This window comes from Rosa rugosa, chromosome 2, assembly GCF_958449725.1.
Source record: "Rosa rugosa chromosome 2, drRosRugo1.1, whole genome shotgun sequence".
NCBI classification, from domain to species: Eukaryota; Viridiplantae; Streptophyta; class Magnoliopsida; order Rosales; family Rosaceae; genus Rosa; species Rosa rugosa.
This window is the reverse complement of record NC_084821.1, coordinates 5895261-5919610: the sequence shown is the minus strand read 5'-3', so window position 1 is coordinate 5919610 and position 24350 is coordinate 5895261. Positions and strand designations below refer to the sequence as shown.

The following is a 24350-nucleotide window of genomic DNA, read 5'->3' as shown; positions in this document are numbered from 1 at the left end:
TTTATTTTTTTTAAATTGGGCCAGTACGACTGCCTCGAGTTTTGAGCATTAATGAAACCGCATAATACATTGGAGTGACATTGTGCCTAAACCCCAAAATATAATAAGCATCAAGAGAACATCCGAGATAATAACAGAAGTCTCAACTAAATATATGTATTCTAACAAGCACCAATTAGTGAAGAGTGCACAGTGAGTTATTCCATTCGCTTTACAATTGTGGCGACACATTGGAAAGATATTACTCACGCGGAGCCATAATTTACTAATATTATCAGTTTTTCAACTATGTTGCTACCGAAAAAACAATCTAGTAGCACTTAGTTTTATCCTGTCACTGGAATGTTGCGACCATTTGACGAAGTAAGGAACTTGCCGCCTAACCAGAGCAGACAACGCATAGAAAGTGTGCAGTTCGAGACAAAACTCACATCGCCCTACCACTTGGTAGAGACTTATTACCGATATAAAACCACCTTCTACTACTAAAAGTAAAAAACCAAAATAAATAAATAAACAATAAAATCACCATCAGCCTATTATGTGCCCATCATCTAAGTCCAGGTCCACAGTCTAACCAAATGAGTAAAGAGGGAACAACCCACTAGCCCAACCCATATCGCCGCCGTCGCCACTTTACACCACCACCACCGTTGTCGGACCACTACCTCCAGGGCACCACTACCAACTTCTCCCACCCAACCAGAATGTTCCACTCCCACCAAAGTCACCATCAAAGCGGAAACTAGAGCCACAGCCACCGCATCCCCAACTCCAAACCAGAATGAATCGAAAAACTGATCCCAACCTCCACCGCATGACCATTGAGGAGACCCGGTCTGATCCTACTATCCATCTCCCATCTCTACCCAATCTGCAGCAACCACCATGTCGCGCCCAGGGGCGGAGCCACGTGAGGACCCAGTGGGTCCCGTGCCCCACTCAACTTCTCAACATACAAATCAAGTTTAGTTACCTGCGATCGTGTATTGCTAGCTTGGTGCAGTGGTTCGGCTTGGCTATGCTAATATAGAGGTCCCCAGTTCAATTCTCCTTTGCAGCGGTACCTTTTATGCTATTTTCAATTCTAATTGTACTCTTTTTCTTGCTTAATATATTCGTTTAAAAGAAAATTAAATATTGTTGCGATCTGACAAACAAACGATTGTTTGATTTCATTTATTGCAAAAAAAACATTTAACTAATATAGACAAGGAGACTGTTTTGAAATGATTTTAAAACATGAAATCACGTCGATGACAATAACCATTTTAATATATAGAAATTTTGTATGTTTGATATTTTTTATTTGTGCCCCAGTAAGCTTAAAATTCTGGCTCCGCCACTGGTCGCGCCCAGTCCCACAACCGCCGTTGTGATAAGGTAACAGTAGCCCGATAGGGCTACCACTCCAAGCCGCTGCTAAAACCCTCAAAACCATGTTTAGATCTCTGAACCAAACAACCAGACTATGAACACCACACCAGGCCAAGAAGGCAGTAAACCGACGACAACCGGTTTGACGACAACGTTTAAAACGCATCGCCAAACAAAGAAAGGGGAGGATTTGTGTTTCTGATTTATTAAATGAATCTTGACATTTGGCATGTAAATGATCAATTTTTTAATGAAATAACTTCAATTCATTTTACTTCATATGAATCACAATTTGTGTTATCATATTGTATGAGAACCGACAGTTCTAAACTCATCATCACCTCTTCTTCTTTTTTATTTTTTTTGGATCATCAGCTCATCAATTGGCACATTGTCATGGACCATTTGCCTATAATAATCGAGATTTATCAACAACAAAATTTACAAAACATAATTCAGTTTTGGACCACTAAATGGTTGGAGATGGATACTTAATGACTTTATTTCTTCTTTAAAGTGGAGTAGTGGACAAGTGAGAAGGGACATGCATGTGATTTCCTACATCTCAAAGCCTTAAAGAGGAAAACCCAAAACCCCAAAGTATGAGGGGACAGGGTGGAGCCATAGGAGTTCCATCCATTGATTCAGACCCTTGTATTTGGGACAAAATACATTGAAATAATTGTAACCTAAAAAAAAAAAAGAGAGAGAGAGATCAATAATGAAAAGCCTGAGCCAGAAAGCCTCAAACTTTAGCTGTTTGGCTTTGACCCCTCAAACTCAAAGTATATATCAATACATTGTAGTGTGTAGCCCACAGAGGACATGGGAGACACACCCAAGTTTTTCAGTCTTTTCTAATAATCAAAACTCACTGAAAGCTTCTTCCTTTCTTTGTATTTCTCTCTCTCCACACATTTCAGGAAAAAAGAAGCTCTCAGTCTCACACTTTGCTCTTCTTTTCTCTCTCTTAACAGTTGTGAGTGCTCTCTCTCTCTCTCTCTCTTCTCCACTCTGCTAAAGCAAAGCACCTTCAAAGTTCTGATCTTTGAGAACCGCTCAATCTCTCTCTGGCTCACTCAAGCAGGTACCCTTTTTGGGCTTCCTTTTCTCTTCAACTTTTAACTGGTCATGTGATTTGCTTGGTGGGTTTTTGCTTCTGTATCTTGGTTTTTAGCATCTGGGTCTTTGTGGTTTACTTCCCATTTCTTGATGATGTTTTTCTGTAAGTGGGTTTGGTACTCTTCCAGTTAGTTGTTTGTTTAATATTAAATTTTGATTTACTGCAAAGCATAGATTTTACTTCTGTGTGATTTTCATTTTTATTTAAAGGATGCTTGCATTGATGTGGGTTTTGTAATTTGCATATAGATCATGTTAATACAGTAGTGATTTTCAAGCTTTGTCCCCCTTTTTGGATTTTTACTGTAGTATATCTCTGCTGCATAGTAGTGAAATTTTCTGTTTGTTTGTAGAAATTACCTTGCAATTGATGCACTTGAAGATGAGATTAATTTGGATTGTCAATGGAGGGAGTCACTTAATGGAGTTGGGGGTTGAATGATGGCTTTGTTCAATTTGATCTGTTATAGCAACTCTGGTTTCTTTGATGACCTCGAAATCTGGCTTCTGAACTTCTCCGGATAATTAAAGGAAAATGATGGGTAGTCAGACAGCAGAAGGAAATTCCCGCAGACCTCCACCTTTACAGATTACAAAGACAAGTAAATCGGAGCCAGTTACTCCAAAAAAACTGCCCGGCAATCTGCAACCAGCTGTATCGAAGCAGGTTTCTGAATGCAAGACTCAGCAGGATTCTGCCAAATATTTAGCTGATAAGTTAGAATCAAGTTTATCAATGGGTGATCCAACTCAGGTGCCAGCCGATGTGGGCCTCGCAGTGAGTGAGACCGGGAATTTGCCGGATGGTGGTGGCGATAAAGTAAAGAAAACAATAGAAAATGGTATTGGCTCGGCAAAGGTCAGCGATGGGGCAAGCAGTCTTGCCAAGACTAGTGGAAGTGCCAAGATTAGTGATCGAGCTGAGTTTGTTGAGAGTGGGAAGAGCAGTATTTGTAGAGGTAGCACAAGCACTGATGTGAGTGATGAAAGTAGTTGTAGCAGCTTTAGTAGTGCTATCAACAAACCTCACAAGGCAAATGACATTCATTGGGAAGCCATACAGGCTGTCCGTGCAAGGGATAGTGTATTTGGTTTAGGCCATTTTAGACTACTGAAGAAGTTGGGTTGTGGGGATATTGGAAGTGTCTATCTTTCTGAGTTGAGTGGAACAAAATGTTATTTTGCAATGAAGGTCATGGACAAGGCATCTTTGGCTAATCGTAAAAAACTTCTTCGGGCTCAGACAGAGAGAGAAATACTTCAATGTTTGGATCATCCTTTTCTTCCAACCCTATACACCCATTTTGAAACAGAAAAGTATTCATGTCTGGTGATGGAATTCTGCCCTGGCGGTGACTTGCACACACTTCGGCAGAGGCAACCAGGAAAGTACTTTAGTGAACAAGCAGTGAAGTAAGTATTCTCTCTACTTGAGCATTTTATATAGTTCAAAACGTGGCAAATAATCTCCACTATTGTCAGTTTGAGCATTTGTGGTTTACATTGCGTATTTTTGTGAATGTCATCTGTCACCTTGATTTACTGGTTTATTGACATATTGCTGTTAGAAGGATACCAATAAGTTTTATGGTGTGGCATAAAAGTTTCATCTTTGTAGTGTGAGTATTGAGTATTGAATGATCTAGACTCACTTAAGCCTTCATGCTAAAATGATGCACACATACCCCCAAACACACATTTTAATATAGAATTTTTTGCTGTATCTTGTACACTTGGGCTGTTTCTGGGTTGCTGATGTTGACTCTTTAGCATTATGGACCACCTTACTGGTGTTAGAATAAATTAAAAATGATAGTGTACTTTTTTTCACAGCTGCGATGTTCAATCCTGTTCACTGCATTGCAAAGAAATAAGCTTGCTATGAAGGTAATTAGAACTGTTATTTGATATTGATGGACGTTACTGTTATGTTTGTCCATGCAGGTTCTATGTAGCAGAGGTTCTCCTTGCGCTGGAATATCTTCACATGCTTGGGATTGTTTATCGTGACCTCAAGCCGGAGAATGTCCTTGTAAGAGATGATGGACACATAATGCTTTCAGACTTTGATCTTTCCCTGCGGTGTGTTGTCAGCCCGACTCTAGTTAAGTCTTCAATTCCTGAGTCCGATCCCTTGCGAAAGAACCCAGTTTACTGTGCGCAACCGACCTGCATTGAGCCCTCATGTATTCAGCCATCATGTGTGGTGCCTACAACATGTTTCTCCCCTCGTTTCTTTTCCAGTAAATCCAAGAAAGACCGAAAACCCAAGAATGAAATGGGAAACCAAGTCAGCCCATGGCCAGAACTTATTGCTGAGCCAACCAATGCTCGGTCAATGTCATTTGTTGGGACTCATGAGTATTTGGCACCAGAAATTATCAAGGGTGAAGGCCATGGCAGTGCTGTTGATTGGTGGACTTTTGGGATCTTCCTGTATGAGCTATTGTTCGGTAAGACCCCTTTCAAGGGATCAGGGAATCGAGCCACTCTGTTCAATGTCGTGGGTCAGCCACTGAGATTCCCAGAGTCGCCAGTGGTCAGCTTTTCAGCAAGAGATCTGATAAGGGGCTTACTAGTGAAAGAACCACAGCATAGGCTTGCATACAAGCGTGGAGCAACGGAGATTAAACAACATCCCTTCTTTGAAGGTGTTAATTGGGCATTGATTAGATGTGCAACCCCACCTGATATCCCAAAGCCAGTCGAGTTTGAGCGGCTATCATCCCCCGTAATGTCATCTAGTGATAAAGCTACTGCTGCTGCCTCTCATCCAGATCAAAACAATTATCTGGAATTCGATTTCTTTTAATTATTTTCAGAACTGGTATGCCATTTCCTTTCTTTCTTGAGATGTAGAGTTTCTGAATATGTTGATCATGTGGAATTTAGGGTTTGTTTTTATGTTCATAATGATCTTATGTTTGGTGTTGTTATAAACAGAAATTTGTATTGCAGCTCAAAGGTTGTTGCTGTGTCCAAAATGTGGATCCTGGTTCTATCTTTGATATGATAATAACAGTATATTGCATTGAAAATCGCCCGAGTGATGTTCGTTTATCCAACATCCCTTTTTTTTTTTCCATATGAAAAGAAAAACCTCAAGGGCACTGAAAGTTGAGGAGGTCAACTCAAATCTATTAGCATGAGACGCGGTTCTGATTCATTCCACCTTGTTAAAACAACTAACCTCTTGAGTTCTTTGCATGAACTCTGTGGTTAGCTAGTACTTATTTGGTTTCCTAGTCGGAACAAGACTCATTAAGAATGTGACTTGTGAAGTTTAGTTATTTGACTTCAGATATGAACCGTGTGGAGCTTTCCCAATACCTCACAAACATGACTTATGATTCATGAGCCATTTGTCTTTCGTAAGCAAATTCTCTTGCTCAACTTGGACCTTAGGGTCAAACATATTCAGGTGAGGAGGTGAACTTTGACGGTTCTTACGGATGTAATTTTTGGGGCTTTTTCTAAAGGCTTCTCTTTTGTTATTTTTCGGGTTAAGGCCCAACAAATGATATAAACGGTTGCATTGATTTTTCAAAATTTTCACCAAGGGATAGATGACTAATTCTCTAATTGTGTTTTAGACACTGAAATGTCTTTAAGAAAAGTAAAGGAAAATAGAAAGGTTCAATAATCAAAATGCACAGTTAGAACTCACAAAACATACTTTCGTTCGTTCCCTGTGTTTGCGTCCAAAATTTGTGGTCAAGCAACTCAGACAAAAATTTGTACCACTCATTTGTACATAATCTCTGGCGTACAAAAGACAAAAGTTTCCCATTACTCAGGGCTTGTTTTTTTTTTTTTTTTTTTTTTCGGTCTGATACTCAGGGCTTGTTTGGGACTGCTTCTGAAATATCTAAAAAAAAAAAGTTTTAAATTAAGCACTTTTGGTTATCCAATAAGCAATCCCAAACATGCCGTTAATCAAATCAATAAATGAATCTCTAGTTGCCAATGCATGTTGTGGTACTACTAAATATTATTTGAACCAATGATTATACAAAAGTTTTCGTATTTGCATGCTGAAAAAACAAAGCATCAAGTAATAACCGAGGGTGACAAGTTACCCTCCTAAAAAATTCATACCCTTATTAGAGAAAGCCCGAGCCCCTGAATTTTCAAGGTTTTAACTTTAGAGGTCGACGTTGTCATGGAAAATAGACTATGACCGGTTGAAAACTAGATAAGAGGTGAGTATGAAGCCTAAAGACGAACGAAACAATGGTGGAGAATGTAGTGTCTGTAGTCAAGGTCACCTCTTGGATGGATACAGAAGTCGACGGCAAGGGAGAAATACTAGCAATCACGACTTTGATATATTCAAGGTTTAATACAGCAACACCATATACTTTGGTTTTGAAAATAGGCCAATATAGTCAAAACCATTCCAACAAATTAACTCATTTTCATATCTCTGATAAGCAATGAAACTGATTCACCTTGATTTCTCTTTCTGTATTGATTATACATTGCTTAATATTTGCTTGTCTTGATTATACATTGCTTAGTCTTAGGATGTTCATGTATAAACTACAAATCTCTAGGATCTAAACTGATTAGCAGTCCTTGAATTCAATTCATTGTAATAGCTGATCTCTAGGATCTAAACTGATCAGCAATCATGTATATAGTTGTAATACATCAATGAGAAAGAGTGTGGAAAACACTTTACCCAAATCTGCTTCATGGTATCAGAGCCTTTGTCTAAACAACAACTTCCTCTCTTTTTTTTTTCTTCTACTCTCCTATCTGTTTCCTTCCCTTCCCATGGCCGGGCAGAGAATATCTGGTATCAACATGTGAGAATATATTTTTCATTTACAATGTTAAGATGGACTTTATTTGTTCAATACATGCTAGTTTTTTGTCCAAAATATATTGTCAATTTCACGGAAGTGCTTATTTCCTATGCTTTAGGGATACAATTTTTTTGAAACAAAAGTTGACTCTGGAGATCCAATTCGGCTATTAATCTAGATAAAACTTTTTTTTTTTTTTTTATCAGAATCCGGATAAAAACTTGAGAGATATAAATATTCTTCAATCATATCCTTTCAAAATTAGGGCTCTTGACCATTTACCCAATTTGGTCCCAATATATGCTTACTTACTCCACTAAAAGATTTGTGTGCCCACTTACCCAATTTAAATGTAAAAAGATAAGTTTGCCCTTTAAATAATTAAAAAGTCATTTGACACCTCGCCAGACTCCGGTCACTGGTCACCGGAATCAGGTCACGGCTGCGGGACTCGGGTGACCGGTCGCCAGAATCCTATGACGGCCCCCGGAATCCGATCACCAGTCGCTGGAGGTTTCCAAAGAGGTCGCCGGAGACTTTTATTACCCCCCAATAAATTTTCATAAAGTTTATTGGGGGCAATAAAATGTTAATTGGATATTATTGGGAGGCAATAAAATGTTTATTGGCTATTATTGGAGGCAATAAAAAGTTTATTGGGTATTTTTGGGGGCAATAAAGTTTATTGGGGAGCAATAAAATGTTTATTGGGGGCAATGAAATAGGATGTCGAACTCCGGTCACTGGTCCGAAGGTTGCTGGAAGTTCGCAAAGCTTTTATTACCCGCTATAAATTTTTATTGCCTATAAATTTTTATTGGGGGGAAATAAAAAGTTTATTAGGGTGCAATAAAGTTTATTGGGAGATAATAAAAAGTTTATTAGGTATTATTGGGGGGGGGGGTAATAAAAAGTTTATTTGAGGGCAATAAAACCGGACAACAGTCGCTGGATTCCAGCCTCCAATGATTCGATTCCTGCGGTCGGTGACGAGATTTCGGTGAAGTCTCTCTCTCTCTCTAGGTGACAAAGGGATAGAGAGCAATATTGTCCAAAAAATAAACAAAAATTAATTAAAAAAAATTAATTGGGTATTAGGGTAAAAAATATGTAATTTGTTGAGTAAGTGGGCAATCTTATAATATGTTTGGATAAATAGAGTTAGTGTAGCTTAAATTTAGGTAAATAGACATTTTCTCTTAAAATTAAGTGATGTGACATTTTCCCTTAAAATTAAGTGATGTGACTAATTGCTACATAAGTACATGTGTGAAAGAAATAAAAAAATAAAAAGAGAAGAAGTAGTAATCGGACGGGACCCATAGAATATGTCTCAAACTGGACCAAGTAAAAATTTGGTGAGGGACATTGAAGCCACATCTGAAACATGTGAAAGATCCACATCAACTTTTACCAAAGAAAAAAAAGGGCTCTTAAGAAAATAAAATATAAACTATTTCTAAAGGCTTGGACACATGGGGGACATTCTTGCCACACACAAGTTTGATCCCTTCAAATAATTGTGGGATAAGCTACAAAATTCAGCATCTATTCCATGATGAATTAGGGGTCACCATGTCTATTGTTCGGTAGAAATTTAACCATGTCATCATAATTATTAATTCATTAAAGGAAAAGAATATTTTTTTCCAATCATCCGTACTAACCTCATATCCGTGCGATACACGTGATATTATTGAGAAGTAGAAAAATTCAAAAAAAAAAAAAAATTATGTTAATGTTATTTTGTTTTACTTTTACCATTATAACCTTTTGAATTAATTTTTATTTTATTTTTTATTTTAAAGAATTTATGACAATTTAAAATTTAGTGAAGTTTTCGACAGCGATACTAACTTCTAAGCGACGGTGTGTGTTAGAGGCAACCCGGTCCTCAAGGAAAAGGGTCGAAAGACAAGATGATGTCCTGCCTCCCATCTCCAGCTAATGTTTAAAATGTTGAATGTCATGATTTCATGGTCTTGGAGGCTTTTAGTCAAAAAAATGCTGCATTTTGCACCTTCCTAATAGTTTAAGGTAAATAAGTGAGAACAACAACAACTCCACCCAAGTCCACGTATTCCCTCTTTCTCTCTCTCTAGTTAGGTGCCTCTTCTTTCCTTCATGGACTCACATCAATCACACGGCTGCTTGGTCAAAATATGGTATCTTGGCATCAAAATGAGCTCTCCATGTGTGCATAATAAAGAAAATTGGACCATTATTTTGGATTTTCAGATCTTTTGAGAGGAATTCAAGTCAACAAACATTTATGAGATAAAATCACATTTACAAAACTAAATTATTTTTTCCACATTTATGACATATTATTTCATGAAATCAATTTTGAGATTGCAGTGGATTAGGTAGTTTTTTTTTTTTTTTTTCTCTCTCGAAGGTAAAGGTTGGTTATTCAAATCATAGTTTTACTTCATTATTGCATGAGGAAAAAAGAATTATCTTAAAGCCCGCATGTCTACCTCTAGTTAGGCAATAATGCACGAGAATATCTTCCCCATTATTGCAATCTCTATAATGTAGAAGATTTGGTGGACAAATTTTGGGATTTTCCAAAGAAAAGAGAAAGTTATTCCCTTGTTTTTTTTAGGGAATTACAATTATTAATTCAATCGAGAATTATAACCATCAATAAGAGCATTAAGAAAATTATATCATTCAACAAAAAAGTCATTGCTAAAGAAAAAAGAACAAAAAAGTTATCTAAATATGAAATGACTTTGTAAGTGCAATCATCAACAAATAAGAAAAGTTTACTGAGATACTTGGGCTTGAAGATCTGAATTTATTAAATAGTTTTAGATCTTGTCTTTACTTGTAAATTTGAATCCTCCATGTATACAGATATTGAGTTTCGCAAGGAAATAATATTTTTACATAGTTCTACACTTCTACTGTAGTTAGTAGTTAGAATGAAGTTAGAAGATTACTACAGCAATCTACTAACAAGTTACCAGCTTTACTTCATCTAGTAGATGCATGAAAATAACTGCAAAACAGCTATTTAAAACAACTGCAACAACTATTTCTTGAAACCCATATGTTTTTACCATGATGTTAATCGTTAAACTAATCTGACCTAAACCATTAACTGATTTGATGGCATGAAAACAAAACAAAAGAACAAAAAAAAAAAAAAGTTGGTCTCAAAATCTCTAATAAATAAAGAAATATCTTTTCTTTTCAAAATTTTTCCCATATTTTTCACCGCTGAATAATTTTATAAATATCATATAATGATGACATTAAACCATTGCCTTAAAAAAGGGCTCAATCATAGTTTGAGGCGCTCATAAAAGTGGTACCCAAATTGTGTTAAAGAGACACCTCTCCTCTTCTCTCTCTCTCTCTCTCTAAAGGTTGTCTCTTTTTTAAACCTCTCTCCTTCTTTCTCTCTAGATTTGGTGAATCAAGTTCCAAGTTTTTGTACTGAAAAGTTGTGGAGAGAGAGAGGCTCTCAGAGTGAAAAACTTGGAACTTAAATTTGCAGTCTTTAATGTTTAAATATCTGCAAAGGGAACCGACAGAAGACAAGATGGGTGTTCCTGATCCAGAAGCGATCAAGCAGTTTCAGTTGTTAATGGAAGAAAGTAAGAGTTTGAAAAACCCATTTCAAATATGTAAATGGATCATCCTCCTCTTGTTTGATCTGAAACTCGATCTCTTTGTTTTTTGCTTTGTCTTTTTTGAATTTTACAGTTGATGAAGCGCTGAAGAAGACATTTGAGGTTAGACCCTGTTTCTCTTTTGAGTTTGGTCGATCTGGGTTCTTAAAGTTTTGTACTTTTGTGATTTGCACTACCAGATAATGAAACCCTTTACTCCATTCACTTCATTTTAATCATTTAGCTTTGCTTTTTTTTTTTTTTTTTTTTTTTTCCGGAAACTGCATACTGTTGAATCTTAAATCAGTTTTCCGGATTTGATCTGGGTCTCTGATGTATTGCATTTTGGATTTTTCCTCATATTTTGGGCTGTTAGATTGATTAGCATGAAGTTCATCTTCTATGTTTCGAAGAGAATTAGTGTGTTTATTAATTAATACTTGATCAATTTGATCTTGTTAGTATTTTCGAAAGAGGAACTTTGTCTCTTGCTTTTATTGAGGGGAAAGTATGAATCCTGGCTGTGATCAGCATATTGGTCTTTAACAAGTTTTAACTATCTATTCGTAGATAATGTCAACTTTATTGTTTGAATTGACTATAGGTAGGTATTATAAGGATGGTGTAGAATTTACTTGAACTGAACCTTACTGCAATACAAGTGGGTGCAATGTATGCGCTGCTACTCTTGGCTATGCATTAGGAAGTCCCTTGGTTTTGGAAATATGGGAGAGGATAATACGTTCTATAATATATATACACATCTCTAACTAATCAGCATCCAAGAGAGAGGAAAGCAAGCCAAAGGGAAAAATCATAGAGATGGCACAAAGTTTAAGACAATATAACTTGGTAGTGGAATGTTTTTGTTGGGGATAAATTGTTAAAAGTTGGTAATTTGGTTTTTATAATTTATTACCTGTACAAATGAAATGTACCTTAAAATCTAAATAGTGCCTCTTCATCTTCAGAATGTGCACCAAGGGTATGCAAATGAGACATTTGTGCGGTTTCTTAAAGCAAGGGACTGGAATGTTGGCAAAGCCCACAAAATGGTTAGATTCATTAAGTTTGCTCAATAATTATTATAATGCCACAAGGCTCAATGCTTTGGTTTGCTTTACTAACAATGCGTAAATTGTTCCAGTTGGTTGACTGTTTGCAATGGAGGATAGACAGCGAAATTGACAATATATTGGCGGTGAGTTTCTCAATTAAGAAATTATTGGACAAACATCATATCTTTTGACCATTCATGTGTAACTCCTCTGATGTTTGTCAGTCTGATATTTTAATGAATCTTTGTATTTAGAATGTTTCAAACAGAGATAACTTTCTATAAAAGTTGGTGATTTAAATTTCAAAGGTTTTTAAGAGCACTTATGTTTTGTTAATCATGAATCTCAATATGGCCTGTAGGAAGTCTTTAAGGCTAGGTTATGACTATTGTTTACAGATTTGATTCGTTTGCTGATTATTGATATGTAGAAGCATGACAGTTGCACCTTGGGCAAATCTCTACTTTCAGTTGCATTCAGAGAGCATACATCCTGATCATTATTTGGACGTGTGGTCCAGTAGCCACTAGCCACAACTGCTTGAACTTTTAAGGCAGTACTGAAATCTGGACACATATGTTACAGATGGTTAGAGGGGATATTGCATCTAATTTAGACACAAGTTTATAGGAATTAGTAATATGGTTGATTTTACTATGTCCATTCTACTTATGAATGGCATATTGCGGATTGATACTCTGACACATTTTGGAAACGTAACTCTATATATTATTTGGTGACCAATGATTTATTTTGTAAATACAGAAACCAATCATCCCTACTGATTTGTACAGAGCAGTGCGAGATTCTCAGCTTTTGGGATTGTCTGGTTACTCAAAAGAGGTATTCCTTGATACAATTTCATGCCTTCTATTTCTACCATTATGTTGTGCTATATCCACCTTGTCGAAGAAAGGGCTGCTCAACATCTGAATATTTGTCTTTTGTCTGCAATGGTTGATTAGTTTTGGCTTTCTTATGGTTCTTAATGTTTAATTTCAAAATCATGATTCTCATGTTGTCCTATTTTTTTCCTTCCAGGGTCTTCCTGTCATTGCTATTGGTGTTGGGCTCAGCACATATGACAAAGCTTCTGTAAGGATGATATATGTGGTTATAATGATATTTCATAGAACATTGGTGCACTTGATAATGTATGTATATACATGCATATACTAATGATAATACTGGGCTCAGTCCATATAAGTACTTTTTAAAGCACAGTAAATATCATGATTGTAGGCCTTTATGTTGTATTACCGTCCTTTCAGTGGTATTAACATGTGTGATTCTATCAATGTAGGTAAATTACTATGTTCAGTCGCACATCCAAATGAATGAATACCGAGATCGTGTAGTTTTAGTAAGTACTTAAGGTTATCTAGTCATGTTGCTGACAGGTATTTTTATCTGTAGCCTGATTTGGTTTTTCTTTATTTGTAGCCTGCTGCAACAAAGAAGTATGGCAAATATATTGGAACCTGTGTGAAAGTTTTGGATATGACTGGTTTAAGGCTCTCAGCACTTAATCATATTAAGGTATCCCTTAGCATATATTATGAGCTCCTATCTTGGTCTGTGACCAGTGAAAATCTTCTTATTCTGTTGTGTGAAAATTATTCTGATGATTGTTTGTGGTCGTATGATGGTTTGTTTTAGGTTTTACCTTTTTTTTTATCTTTTTTCTTTTCCCTTCAAGACAAAGAAATCCAAATAAGAAAAGAACTATATTGACTTAATTCTCCTCATTTGGTTTTCTGAGGGCCATATGACTGACACTTTCTTTGATCTGTTGGTGCAGCTTTTGACTGTTATTTCCACTATCGATGACTTGAATTATCCAGAAAAGACGGATACATACTATATTGTCAATGCCCCATACATATTTTCAGCATGTTGGAAGGTATGCCAGAGAAACACTTTGATAAACACATAGAAAAGAGGAAAACATGATTATGGGTGGTATGCCATCTTGAGACAGAATTATTAATGTTTAAATTCTGAACAGGTGGTAAAACCTCTTTTGCAAGAAAGGACTAGGAGGAAAATCCAGGTTCTTCAAGGATGTGGGAAAGATGAATTACTGAAAGTAAGCATTTTCTTTTAGTTCAAATATCACCATTGGCTTCCTATTCCACTTCTGGCTTGCCATTTTGGTACTGTTTCGTAATGGAGTTATGTACTTCTGTTGACCTAGAGGTTAACTTAAGCACTCCAAACCAATTTTGTTCTTCTCCAGCTGCATTTGTTCATCTGCATCATGTTCCATTTCGTTGATGTTGACAATATGACCCGGAAATGTGTGTGCAGATCATGGATTATTCGTCCCTCCCACATTTTTGTAGAAGACAGGGCTCTGGATCATCTCGGAATTCAGAGAATGGACATACTAGTAATTGTTTCTCGTTGGACCATGCTTTCCATCAAGAGCTCTACAATTTTGTCAAGCAGCAAGCTATTCAAACGGAGTGTGTTGCACCAATCAAACAAGGATCCTTCCACGTCAATTTCCCTGATCCAAACCCTGATGACGCAGAGATAGCGAAAACCATAGAGTCTGAGTTCCACAAGTATGGAAACGGCCTCACCAAGTCACTAAGTGGCCTAAGATTTAACGGTTCTTGAATCTCTATTTTTAACCTGTATGACGGTTATTAGCGTCTGTAACCTACATGAGTAAATGACAGTGGCAACATTTCTATGAGACCAGAATGTTGTTGTCATATTAATTCTATGTAATAGCGTATGCTTGCATCAGCTCGATGCAGATTCATTTATGACAAAAGCTAATCCGGTGGTCTGAAATACCACCGATCACTAATCTGTTCTAGAAGCTAAATCCCACTAGTGTATCACAGGTTATTCAAACGAAATAAATTTAGCTTTACCAACGAGATTACTGTTTTGTACAGTTCTGATCCTAGGAGACTTGGGACTATAGTAGGTACCTTGACCCTGGGTGAAGATTTTGTGGTTTTTTTTTTTTCTTCATCATGTTGATAAGAAGAAGGCATTGAAGTTAGAACATACAGTTTAGGGTTTAGGCCTAGTCTGGAACCCCCAGGTTTAGCGTTCGAATCCCAGCTCCATCCCGTGGCCAGCAGATTTGAGGGACCATTTGGGTTCGTGCGTTTGCGGTGCAGTGGATTAGTCTGGCTTTGCCTGGTTTTCGCCGCAATGTCGGTGCAGGTGTCCTGGCGCTGGGATACCACTGCATGAGTGTGTGAGTTACTAACAACTAACCCGATAAAAAAAAAAAAAAAAAAGTTAGTGTTTGGCTCCAATTTTGCTTCAGCTGGTCAACAGTCTCTTTTCTTGCGCGGGCGTGCCAGCACCGTTCGGGTGCGGTCGTCGGGGGTGTCCCTTGACCTGACTTCTATCAAGCGATTGTAGACGAGGAGAGCACCAACCTCGTCGTGGGATTCTTTGTGCCTCGTGGCGAGGACTTTTGCTGAGCTTCTTGAAAATCACAATCGATACTCGATGTTGTAGATCGAGCAGAGCGAGAACCACTGGGAAGTGAGGAGAACTTGCTAAAGCGTGACTTTAGCTTGGCTGGGTTGCTAGGGCGTTACCCTTGCTTGGCTGGTTCTGTAACCGTTGTGGTCGCGGCACTACCGTCGGCTCCCGAGGAGACTAGGACCGAAGCACGTTGACAGAGGGTTTGGTGGCACTGAAAGTCGGCTTCTGAGAAGAGTAGGACTAGTAGTGTGATCACCGGTAAGAGAAAGAGAAAGAGAGGGAGAGGAGTTGCTCTTAGAGAGGTTTGCTCTAGAGAGAACTTAGATCATCTTAGAGATGTTGTTGTTGAATGTGAATGGGTTCTTAGAATGAGAGGAGAAGGTGTTTATATAGGGAAGAAAAAGAAGAGTGAAATGATGAGTGGAAGAAAAATAATGAAAGTAGATCTAAGTTCACTTGTAAAATATGGAAAAGATAGAGAAAAGATGAAATGAAAGCAAAGCATGAAGGTTCAGCAACATGGAAGTGGTGATGATCTATTAAAGAGATTGTAGAAGAAAAATATATCCAAGGAAAAAGAGAAAAGCATCTAGCTTTCTTCATGTGGGTAGGAAACATGAACATGTGAATATTGAGCTGGTTTTAGGTCAGCTTCTGCCCCTTTATTCCTTCAATTATTTCTCCAACAAGACTTCATTATATGCCTTCGACTTCTTCATATGAAATGTTCCACTATGAGTGTAGATCATCCTGACAAATTTTCAGATTTTTATTCCATGTGGTTGGGCCGAAAATGCTGCTGGACCTCTTACAGGTCCAGTTTTCCAGTTTTGCTTCTGTAGAAAATTGGGCTGATTGTTTGAAGGCCTTCCACTCAAAAAAAGCTCTTTCACTCTTCATAAGAAATGATCCTTGGGCTGTCTAGAATGGATCTGGAAAGTTTCAGCACATTTCGATTTCATTTGGTTAGTCTGCCACCCCTCCTTCCTTGTCTAGCTCGGTTTTTCCTAGCCGAAGTAGGAAAATATGCTAAAGTTGACTTGTCATACTTCCATAGTAGGCTTTATTTAGCCTCTAAATATATATTTCGAGCTTGTCGACAATATATAGCTTGAGCCACTGATATTGGCTCAATTTCTCCAAGACGTGCCTTGTCAGGCCAAAATGTTCATTTTGGGTCCAAACAGTTAGAACATACAGTTTCGAGAATAACACTAAAGATATGGCACAACTAGAGGTGGCAAACGGGCCACTAAGCACGAGCACGGCACGGGCCCGGCACGCTTAAAAGCGGCCCGGCACGGCCCAAGCCCGTTAGTGGCCCGGCACGACCCGAGCACGTTAGAATAACGGGTCGGGCTGGGCCTAAGAATATTGGCCCATTGGCCCGGCCCGGCCCGAGCACGACATATTGTGGGCTGGCCCGTTACAAACACAAAATTTCATTTTGTTTTTAAAAATATTAAAAAACTACAATGATGAGATTTGAATAAGAGACATTTTTATTTAAAATCTCATGACAATTCCACCAATGCTTTCTTTTATATTGTCAAAATAATGAAACAAAACATTATATCCTTATTTTGACATAAGCATTTTTTCTAAATATTAAATATATGTTTATTAATAAAGACTAATATCATAATAATACAACTATAGATTGAAGGAAAGAATAATAGATACTAAATCTTCATTATATTAATAAAGATTAATCTCACAATAATATACTAAAAACAAATTTTTTTTTTTTTTCTTTCTTATAGTGGAATATAAAAAATTATTAGAAATCTAATCTTAAAAAGCTAAGATTAAGAAAAACGTTGTAGAACTTAATTTATTTTAATTTTCTAAATAGTTAAATAAAATTAATTTTTATTTGTTCAAATTAAGATTTTAAAATCGTGCTTTATAGTGGGTAGGCACGAGCACGGCCCGTTATTGACCCGGCACGATATGGGCTCGGGCCATGGGCCGGGCCGGGCTTAATGTTTAAGTAAATGGGCCGGCACGAGCCCGGCACGATAATAAATGGGCCGGCCCAAGCACGGCACGAAGCACGACTAGGCCCGCTTAAAATGGGCTGGGCCGGCCCGTTTGCCACCTCTAGGCACAACAATAGGGGCCGGAGTGGGCCCTGGCCCCCCTCCAAATTCTTTTTTATTTATCCTCTATTTTCAGTAGATATGTGGATATAATGGGTAAAAAATCAGTAGTTTATATATGTATGGCCCCCCCAAGTCATTTTTTTGTAATATATTATCATTCTTTTCTCTCTCTCTCTCTCTCATTATTTTTAATAATATTAAATAGCTTGAATACATGCAACTCGACAGCTATTTGACTTATCTCATGCTTAATTCTTAATATTTATTTAATTAACTAAAAAATAGAAAACATGACGTATAGCAAAAGTCTTTAATTTACTTCTTCCAAGTATTTATTCATCTAAAGGTCACTACAGCACTGCATCTATTTCCACAGTAATTCATATGAGAACCTATATATGGTTTTTAAAGACTCACCTCTCGAATCTAAAGAACCCCAGTTTTGTTGTAAGAGGTAGAGAAAATTTCTTGAAAGATATGTATAAACCATTGAACATATATCGATTTCATTTTGATGTTTCTGTGCAATAGAACATACATGTAATGTTTTTTTTTTCTTTTAAAATGATGTATTTTTTGTATAATTATAATTAGTTTCTTGAGTTTTATTGATGTTCACTTGATAAGTTTTTTTGATAAATCATAAGTGTTTGACAGTTAGCGAAGAAGAATTGTAAATAAAAAATTTGAAACCGCCAATCTCCGGTAATCTTATAATTTTTCAGCCTCCAAAGACAACTTTTTAGTTCCGCCACTAGAAAGAGGGATAAGATTTTATGAAATTTATGAAATTTTACGATTACAAACTTTGGAGGATTCAAACTCGTGTTACTTTGTACATTGATGATGCAGCAATGGTTGGATATTATTCTAAACATATAATATATTTATAGAGAGGAACTAAAATAGTAGAAGTTGTTAATGATGCTTTGATGGCTACGAATCTAACTTTATAATTAAGTTGTTTTCAAGGAATGTATTAATTCTCCGCATGACAATAGGAACTTCACCTGTTGCTACTTATATGTTCACCAGATATCACATATCATAGCAAGTCAAGTCACGACTCATGAGTTCCAACAACGAACATGCATAAACAAACCCCTGCTTAGTGCTCCAACATTTAATACCAGAGTACCAAATATGTCAATACGTTCCAAAAATCAATCAAAACCTCTGAATTATTATTAGAACGACAACATTACGTACATTTCCCGATCACCGAACAAATACTTATTAGCAAATGACAAAACAGCTAGTAGCTAAGCAAAAGCTAGCACTTATCGATCAGTTTCAATAATGCAAGACATAGATATTATACTTCACTATAGCATCAGCACTTTTAGACGCATTAAACGACTGAGTGGTTGCTAGAGCATAACCCCTAGCATACCTGAAAAGTCCACTTCCTCCTATCACAGACAGCTCCCTCACTTTGTTCAAGATCGAATTGCTCCCCATCAGGGTTATGGTGCTACCGTTATACTTCCCCTGAACAAGAGCAAAGTTCTGAGCCATCAACAGGCTAATGTCTTCTTGTGAAGCAGATCCATAAAACCCTTGAGCCCTTCCCAGAAGTTTCGAGCTCGGTTCGGGGCCTTGGGTTAGAGCGTTGTCGAACATTCTTATTAGGCCGAACCGTGTTTGGGAGGAGTTGGAGGGTGGTTGCACTATTAGGACCATCAACAACGTCGTGCCAATACATGCGAAAATGGGTGAGCTTTTCTTTCTTTAAACCGAAAAGCTCGGGGTCCATGGATTTCACAAACTCATGATCTTCCGCAGAAACTAAGATCATGGAAAAGGAAGATAGGAGGGAAGAGATTATGAGCAAGTGGAAAGCTAAGGTGGGAAGGATTCTAGCCATGGTTGGCACAGTAACAGAACCAAGACCCCTAAACCCTAGCATGACATTTGTGCAGCCACATCTATGATAAGATTAACAAGAAATCTAAAAATAAAAAAAAATGATTATGCACATATGCCCGACACCTTGTTCGACGGAAAGTCATGCCTCAATTTTTTTCTTTTTTTAATTTTTTTTATTCAATTTATATTTGCCAATAGCTTCCTCATTGGCAAAAGTTATTCCTCATTTTTTTTTATTTCTTTTCATTTCATTTCATTTCTATTTGGGTAAGGCTATGGTATGTTAATATTTCTCATACATCAACTATTTTTACAAATTTGAGGACTCATTTTACTACTTTAAGAACTCATTTTACCACTTGAGGACTCATGTGGTAACTAAGAAAATTTACCACTTTAAGGACTCGTGTTATCACTTTGAGGACTAATATTACTATTTTGAGGACTCATTTTACCACTTTAAGGCAATTGTATGCATGTCATACGTTAACACATAGTATAATGGGTAAGGCTATGGTATGTCAATCAAAATAGCGTACAAAAAAGATGTCACTTGTGTTGATAGGTCTCTATAAATTAAAATTTATTTATAATTTGATTAATTTCCCTATTTCTATATCCACTTAATAGAGTAAATAAATGCGTCAACTTTCTGGTCAAGAGAATTGATAGGTCTCTTAACTCTCTATAAATTACAGAAGTCTCATTATTAGTGAATTACGTATTTCATAGCAAGAGACCTTCTCACCTAATAAACTGTGAGAGACAAGTGAATCTGAGGCATACATAGCAAATGAAACTTATCACATCACACTAGAATTGCCACTACTACCTTACTGGCTTCAACTAGATTGTACTCTAGCTTCGTATGTTGATTGTAGTGTTCACTCCATTCTTGACTGTATTAAGCAAAACTCTTCTATTATCAGTGGCTTCGATTCAATAAATAAGAATACATTGATATATTCACAAGTACAAATTATATATCCAAAAGAAAGATGAAAGACACAATTCCAGTATTCCCGCCCGCGTTCTTACACATATGCACACATGTATCCAACCCTTTTCCCTTCTATAATCTCAGCACAGATCTTTCTTTTTGCTGGGACCTTACAATTCGATGTAGTATCAAAAGCCATAATGTAAACTTTGAGGAAATAAGGGGGGTTGAAACTCTAACCTATAATATGTTTAAACAACACAAGATTGGATTCGGTTTCATCTCAACTGTTTGTAGCAACTGTAAGCAACACCAACCGACACAGCAGCACAAACAATAGCCAAAGCTGCATATGTATCTTCCCGCTCCCAGCTCTCAGACCATGTTGGCATAGCACAAAACTTTCGAGCAGATGCAGCTTTGCTTCTGCGTGAAAGTAGTTTGCTACTGCTCTTTTTCTTTTCAGATGTCGCTTGTGTTGCCATCATATTCAAATCAGGACTACTTATCCTATCTGTTAACGAAGTGTTCTGGCAGCAAGAAGAGCTTCCGTTTTCCTGGCAACATCCCCCAATTTCAACTTGAGATCTGCATGGACCAGTATTCATCCCCCTTTCCTTCGTTTGTGTCAGCTCTGTACTTCTTTTCTCCACATTTGACTCGCCATTAGGCTGGAGCCTTAGTTCTTGAGATTTCTTCTGTTGTTCTTCTGATAAACCCATTTGACCCCTGAAATCACACCATATAGTCTGTCAGTACGTGTCAAAGAACTTGCTGACAAGAAACACAAATTTAAACTAGAAATGATTAAATACTTCTATAATCATCAGCTATTAATCTAGATTGGTTGAAGAGACAATGTTCTGTTCCATTTTTCAGTTTTGTACTTCTGTGAGAAAATTTACATAGCTAACAACTTTGGTTAAGGTGCAAAAGAGGAAATGAGGAACTTCGCCTAAGATCCAACTGTACAGTCAGCATATCAGTAGTCTGCTTTTGAAACATGAGAAAACTGCTTCCATAGCAGCCTAGAAATTATGAGAAACAAAACTGAAACTGAAAAATGACTACCTCCATAGCCAGTCTACAATTTCTCCTCTCCCAATATGCTGCTCAAGCAATTGAGGTACATCTTCTGGAGCAACATATCCATACCTATGAGAAATAAAACGATCAGACAGCTCAAATATCAGTACAGTAAGTAATAGAACTGGATAACAGTAAGAAGCCACTGGGAATGAAAACAGAAAAAAGCGAAAAATTAAATGAATTAGGGCACAAACTTCCTTACCAGTGGCCAGTGACTTCTTTGTTGATATTTGATCCAAATATAATTACATTTCCTGCATACTTATGCCCTCCAATGTGTGAACATGGCCTAACAGACACTTTACCTTGTAGACCATGCAAATCTATCTCTTCTCTGAATCTATTGATCAAGGGAGGCCCACAGACTCCACAACGGCGATCCCTGGACCCATGAGAACATACAAATATGTATGAACCCCTCAGAGTTTCAGGAGTTCCAGGCAGCCACTCACCATCCTTCACAAGAACTTCTTCAACGAATGTGTCAACATCAAAATGTGTCAATCTCCTGCAATGTTTCCACCAAGTCTGTCAGTATTAATTTTAGGGAATGTAAGTCAAGAGAATAATATCTAAAGAAATCCTAATGTAGCAAGTATATGACCTGTATCTGATCATGTCGGGGAAAATTAATACATCACCATTTGAAGTCTCAGTTCCATCGTGCCCTTCACATATTGTTAAGCGAGTCTAGAAGAGGAAAGAGATGAATCAATGAATGAAAATGAATAATTAGCGTTGACTGAAATTATACAACCAATTCTGGACAAGACGTAAAAAGGAAATAAGCTGAGAGTTATGACATGCTATTTCAAGTAGCATGCAATGCACGGCCAATAAACACACTAGCTATGTAACTTATCTTCTACTAGATTTTCATAGATTTATTCGTAACAAAACAACTGCATATGCAAGTATTGGACAACTTCTTGCAGCATTTCATATCCTTGGAAAGATTGTCTACTGGAAGTAGTATCTAAACAAATATTCCGACCACCCATCGTCATTATAAGGTGATTGTCAAGTTGAAGACTAATATGCCATCATTTTACTAAAGAACACCATGTTTTGGGAAGTGACCAAGAACAGCTATAAGAAGAAAAAGAAGAAGATTATATTCGGATGATGTTATTCACAAATTTGAAATATGGGTAAATAATAGCAATGGAGTTAGATAATTAATTGTCATAGATCAGATTAAACAAGAGGTAAACTCAATATCTCTTATCTGACAGACAATAAGAAAACATTACACGAAACGTCTTGTACTTCTGTCAAAATCCCCCTACTTTCCATAATATCTTGAGCAAAGTTTTACTTATGTCCAAAGTTATATTCTTTGAAACAATTTTCGAATCCAAACACCAAAACCAAAAGTAGAAAAAGCAAAAAGATGCATTCTCATAATTCAAAACACCGTTCTTCAAAAATCCTACATCCCTCATCAATGAAGCTAAAAAATTCAGTCATTTCTAACGCCTAACAGTAGCCATTTAACAATAAACCAAAACTTAACACATCCAAAATCCAAAACTACCCCAAAACAAAAACCCCACTGAAACAAAACAAAACGAATCCCTTCAACTTCAAGTTACCAGATACCAAATCACATGCTTCCAAATCAGTCTTACATTACAAGAAATCCACAAACCAACCAACATTTCACCTTAAAGCAAAAAAAAACCACCAAATCACAATCCTAAGCAAAAAATTCAATTCACCCCAATCAAAACCCACTAAAGGTCACACCTTTACAATCCAACCAACCCCAACTCAATCTGAACCTCCCATTTCAAATCAATACCCACTTCAATTCACCAAAATCCAAACCAAACCCCTCAAAAAAAAAACTCATTACCTCTTTCCCCATATCCACCCTCCTCGCCATCACCGCCGCGTGGAGCAGCCTCGGCAGCCGATCAAAATCCGCCGCCTCAATCCTCGGCGGCCACACCTGCGGGTTCTTGTAGCACAAAAACACATGCCTCTGATAAAACTCCACCGTGCCGGCGAGTTGACTCGTCCGGAACTCGCCCCTCGAAAACCCAAACTCGGCGTCGCTGCCGCTCGCGCTAGTATCTGCCAACAAACCCTCGTTCTGGAAGCTCCCGGAGGCGCTGGTCCCGATGTGGGAATTCGGGTCGGAGAGGAACCCGTCGAGCGGGTCGGATATCACAATCGGGGAAGACGACGTGGACGGCGGCGTCGTAAATGGGAGCAAGGAGTCGTCTCGGTCTCGGTCTCGGGCGCTAGCCATAGAGAGAGAGAGAGAGAGAGAGAGAGAGAGATTTGAGAAGAGAAGAGAGGAGTGAAGAGAGTTTTTGAGGGGCTCAAAGTTGGAGTTGGAGTTGGAGTTGGTGTTTTTTTTTTTTTTTTTGTTTTTTTTTTTCCCAGTGGTATGGGAAGTGGAGAATGGGATGGGCTAAGGAGAGACTAGACGACTAGTAGTAGTGAGAGAGAGACTTTGGTCACAACCGAATGGGGAATTACGACACGTGCTTTTATGGGAGAAGAGTCGTATTTGACTCTTTCAGTGCGGTTCTTTTTATTGCTTTTAGCCCTCCATCTTGAAAAATTCTTCTATGCACTAGCAGCGTACCCGGTATTTGGTAGGTAATCGCAGTCCTCGACACCCTCTTTAATTTTTTTTTTTTGGTAATAAAATGGTGGCAAAGTGTGCTACAATTCCGATCTGGGACCTGTTTTGGATATAGCTCTACCTATGAGGTGTTTTTCACAAGCGGATGATCGAACGTTGAACCTCTTTTGAGTATCCATCTCACATTCGCTCAACTTGCAAGCCTAGTCAGGTTTCCGCTAGACTTTCATTTTACATTTACAATTCGCACTCTATGTTTTCTTTTTTAGTAATTTTGATATCACATATTTTATGA

At 37.6% G+C, this 24350-nt stretch overlaps 3 protein-coding genes and 1 pseudogene across 3 annotated transcripts; 2 read left to right on the top strand and 2 right to left on the bottom strand.

Moving 5' to 3' along the window:
• Positions 1-2172: 2172 nt before the first annotated feature.
• LOC133731536 (serine/threonine-protein kinase D6PKL1-like) lies at positions 2173-5537 on the top strand. The gene is made up of 3 exons (XM_062158902.1): positions 2173-2464; positions 2853-3912; positions 4444-5537. The coding sequence occupies exons 2-3, from the start codon at positions 3035-3037 to the stop codon at positions 5309-5311; spliced, it is 1746 nt and encodes a 581-aa protein (XP_062014886.1). The 5' UTR covers positions 2173-2464; positions 2853-3034; the 3' UTR covers positions 5312-5537.
• Positions 5538-10620: 5083 nt separating this feature from the next.
• Positions 10621-14812, top strand: LOC133732616 (SEC14 cytosolic factor-like). The gene is made up of 11 exons (XM_062160202.1): positions 10621-10918; positions 11028-11056; positions 11905-11988; positions 12081-12134; positions 12757-12834; positions 13033-13086; positions 13295-13354; positions 13435-13530; positions 13793-13894; positions 14000-14080; positions 14302-14812. Exons 1-11 carry the CDS (start codon positions 10825-10827, stop codon positions 14614-14616), a joined length of 1047 nt encoding a protein of 348 aa, XP_062016186.1. The 5' UTR covers positions 10621-10824; the 3' UTR covers positions 14617-14812.
• A 3922-nt stretch (positions 14813-18734) lies between these two features.
• On the bottom strand, positions 18735-19426 carry LOC133728481 (dirigent protein 22-like; annotated as a pseudogene).
• A 905-nt stretch (positions 19427-20331) lies between these two features.
• Positions 20332-23831, bottom strand: LOC133733315 (uncharacterized). The gene is made up of 5 exons (XM_062160962.1): positions 23315-23831; positions 22061-22146; positions 21659-21964; positions 21439-21522; positions 20332-21096 (listed from the first exon to the last, which is right to left on the bottom strand). The coding sequence occupies exons 1-5, from the start codon at positions 23711-23713 to the stop codon at positions 20646-20648; spliced, it is 1326 nt and encodes a 441-aa protein (XP_062016946.1). The 5' UTR covers positions 23714-23831; the 3' UTR covers positions 20332-20645.
• Positions 23832-24350: the final 519 nt, after the last annotated feature.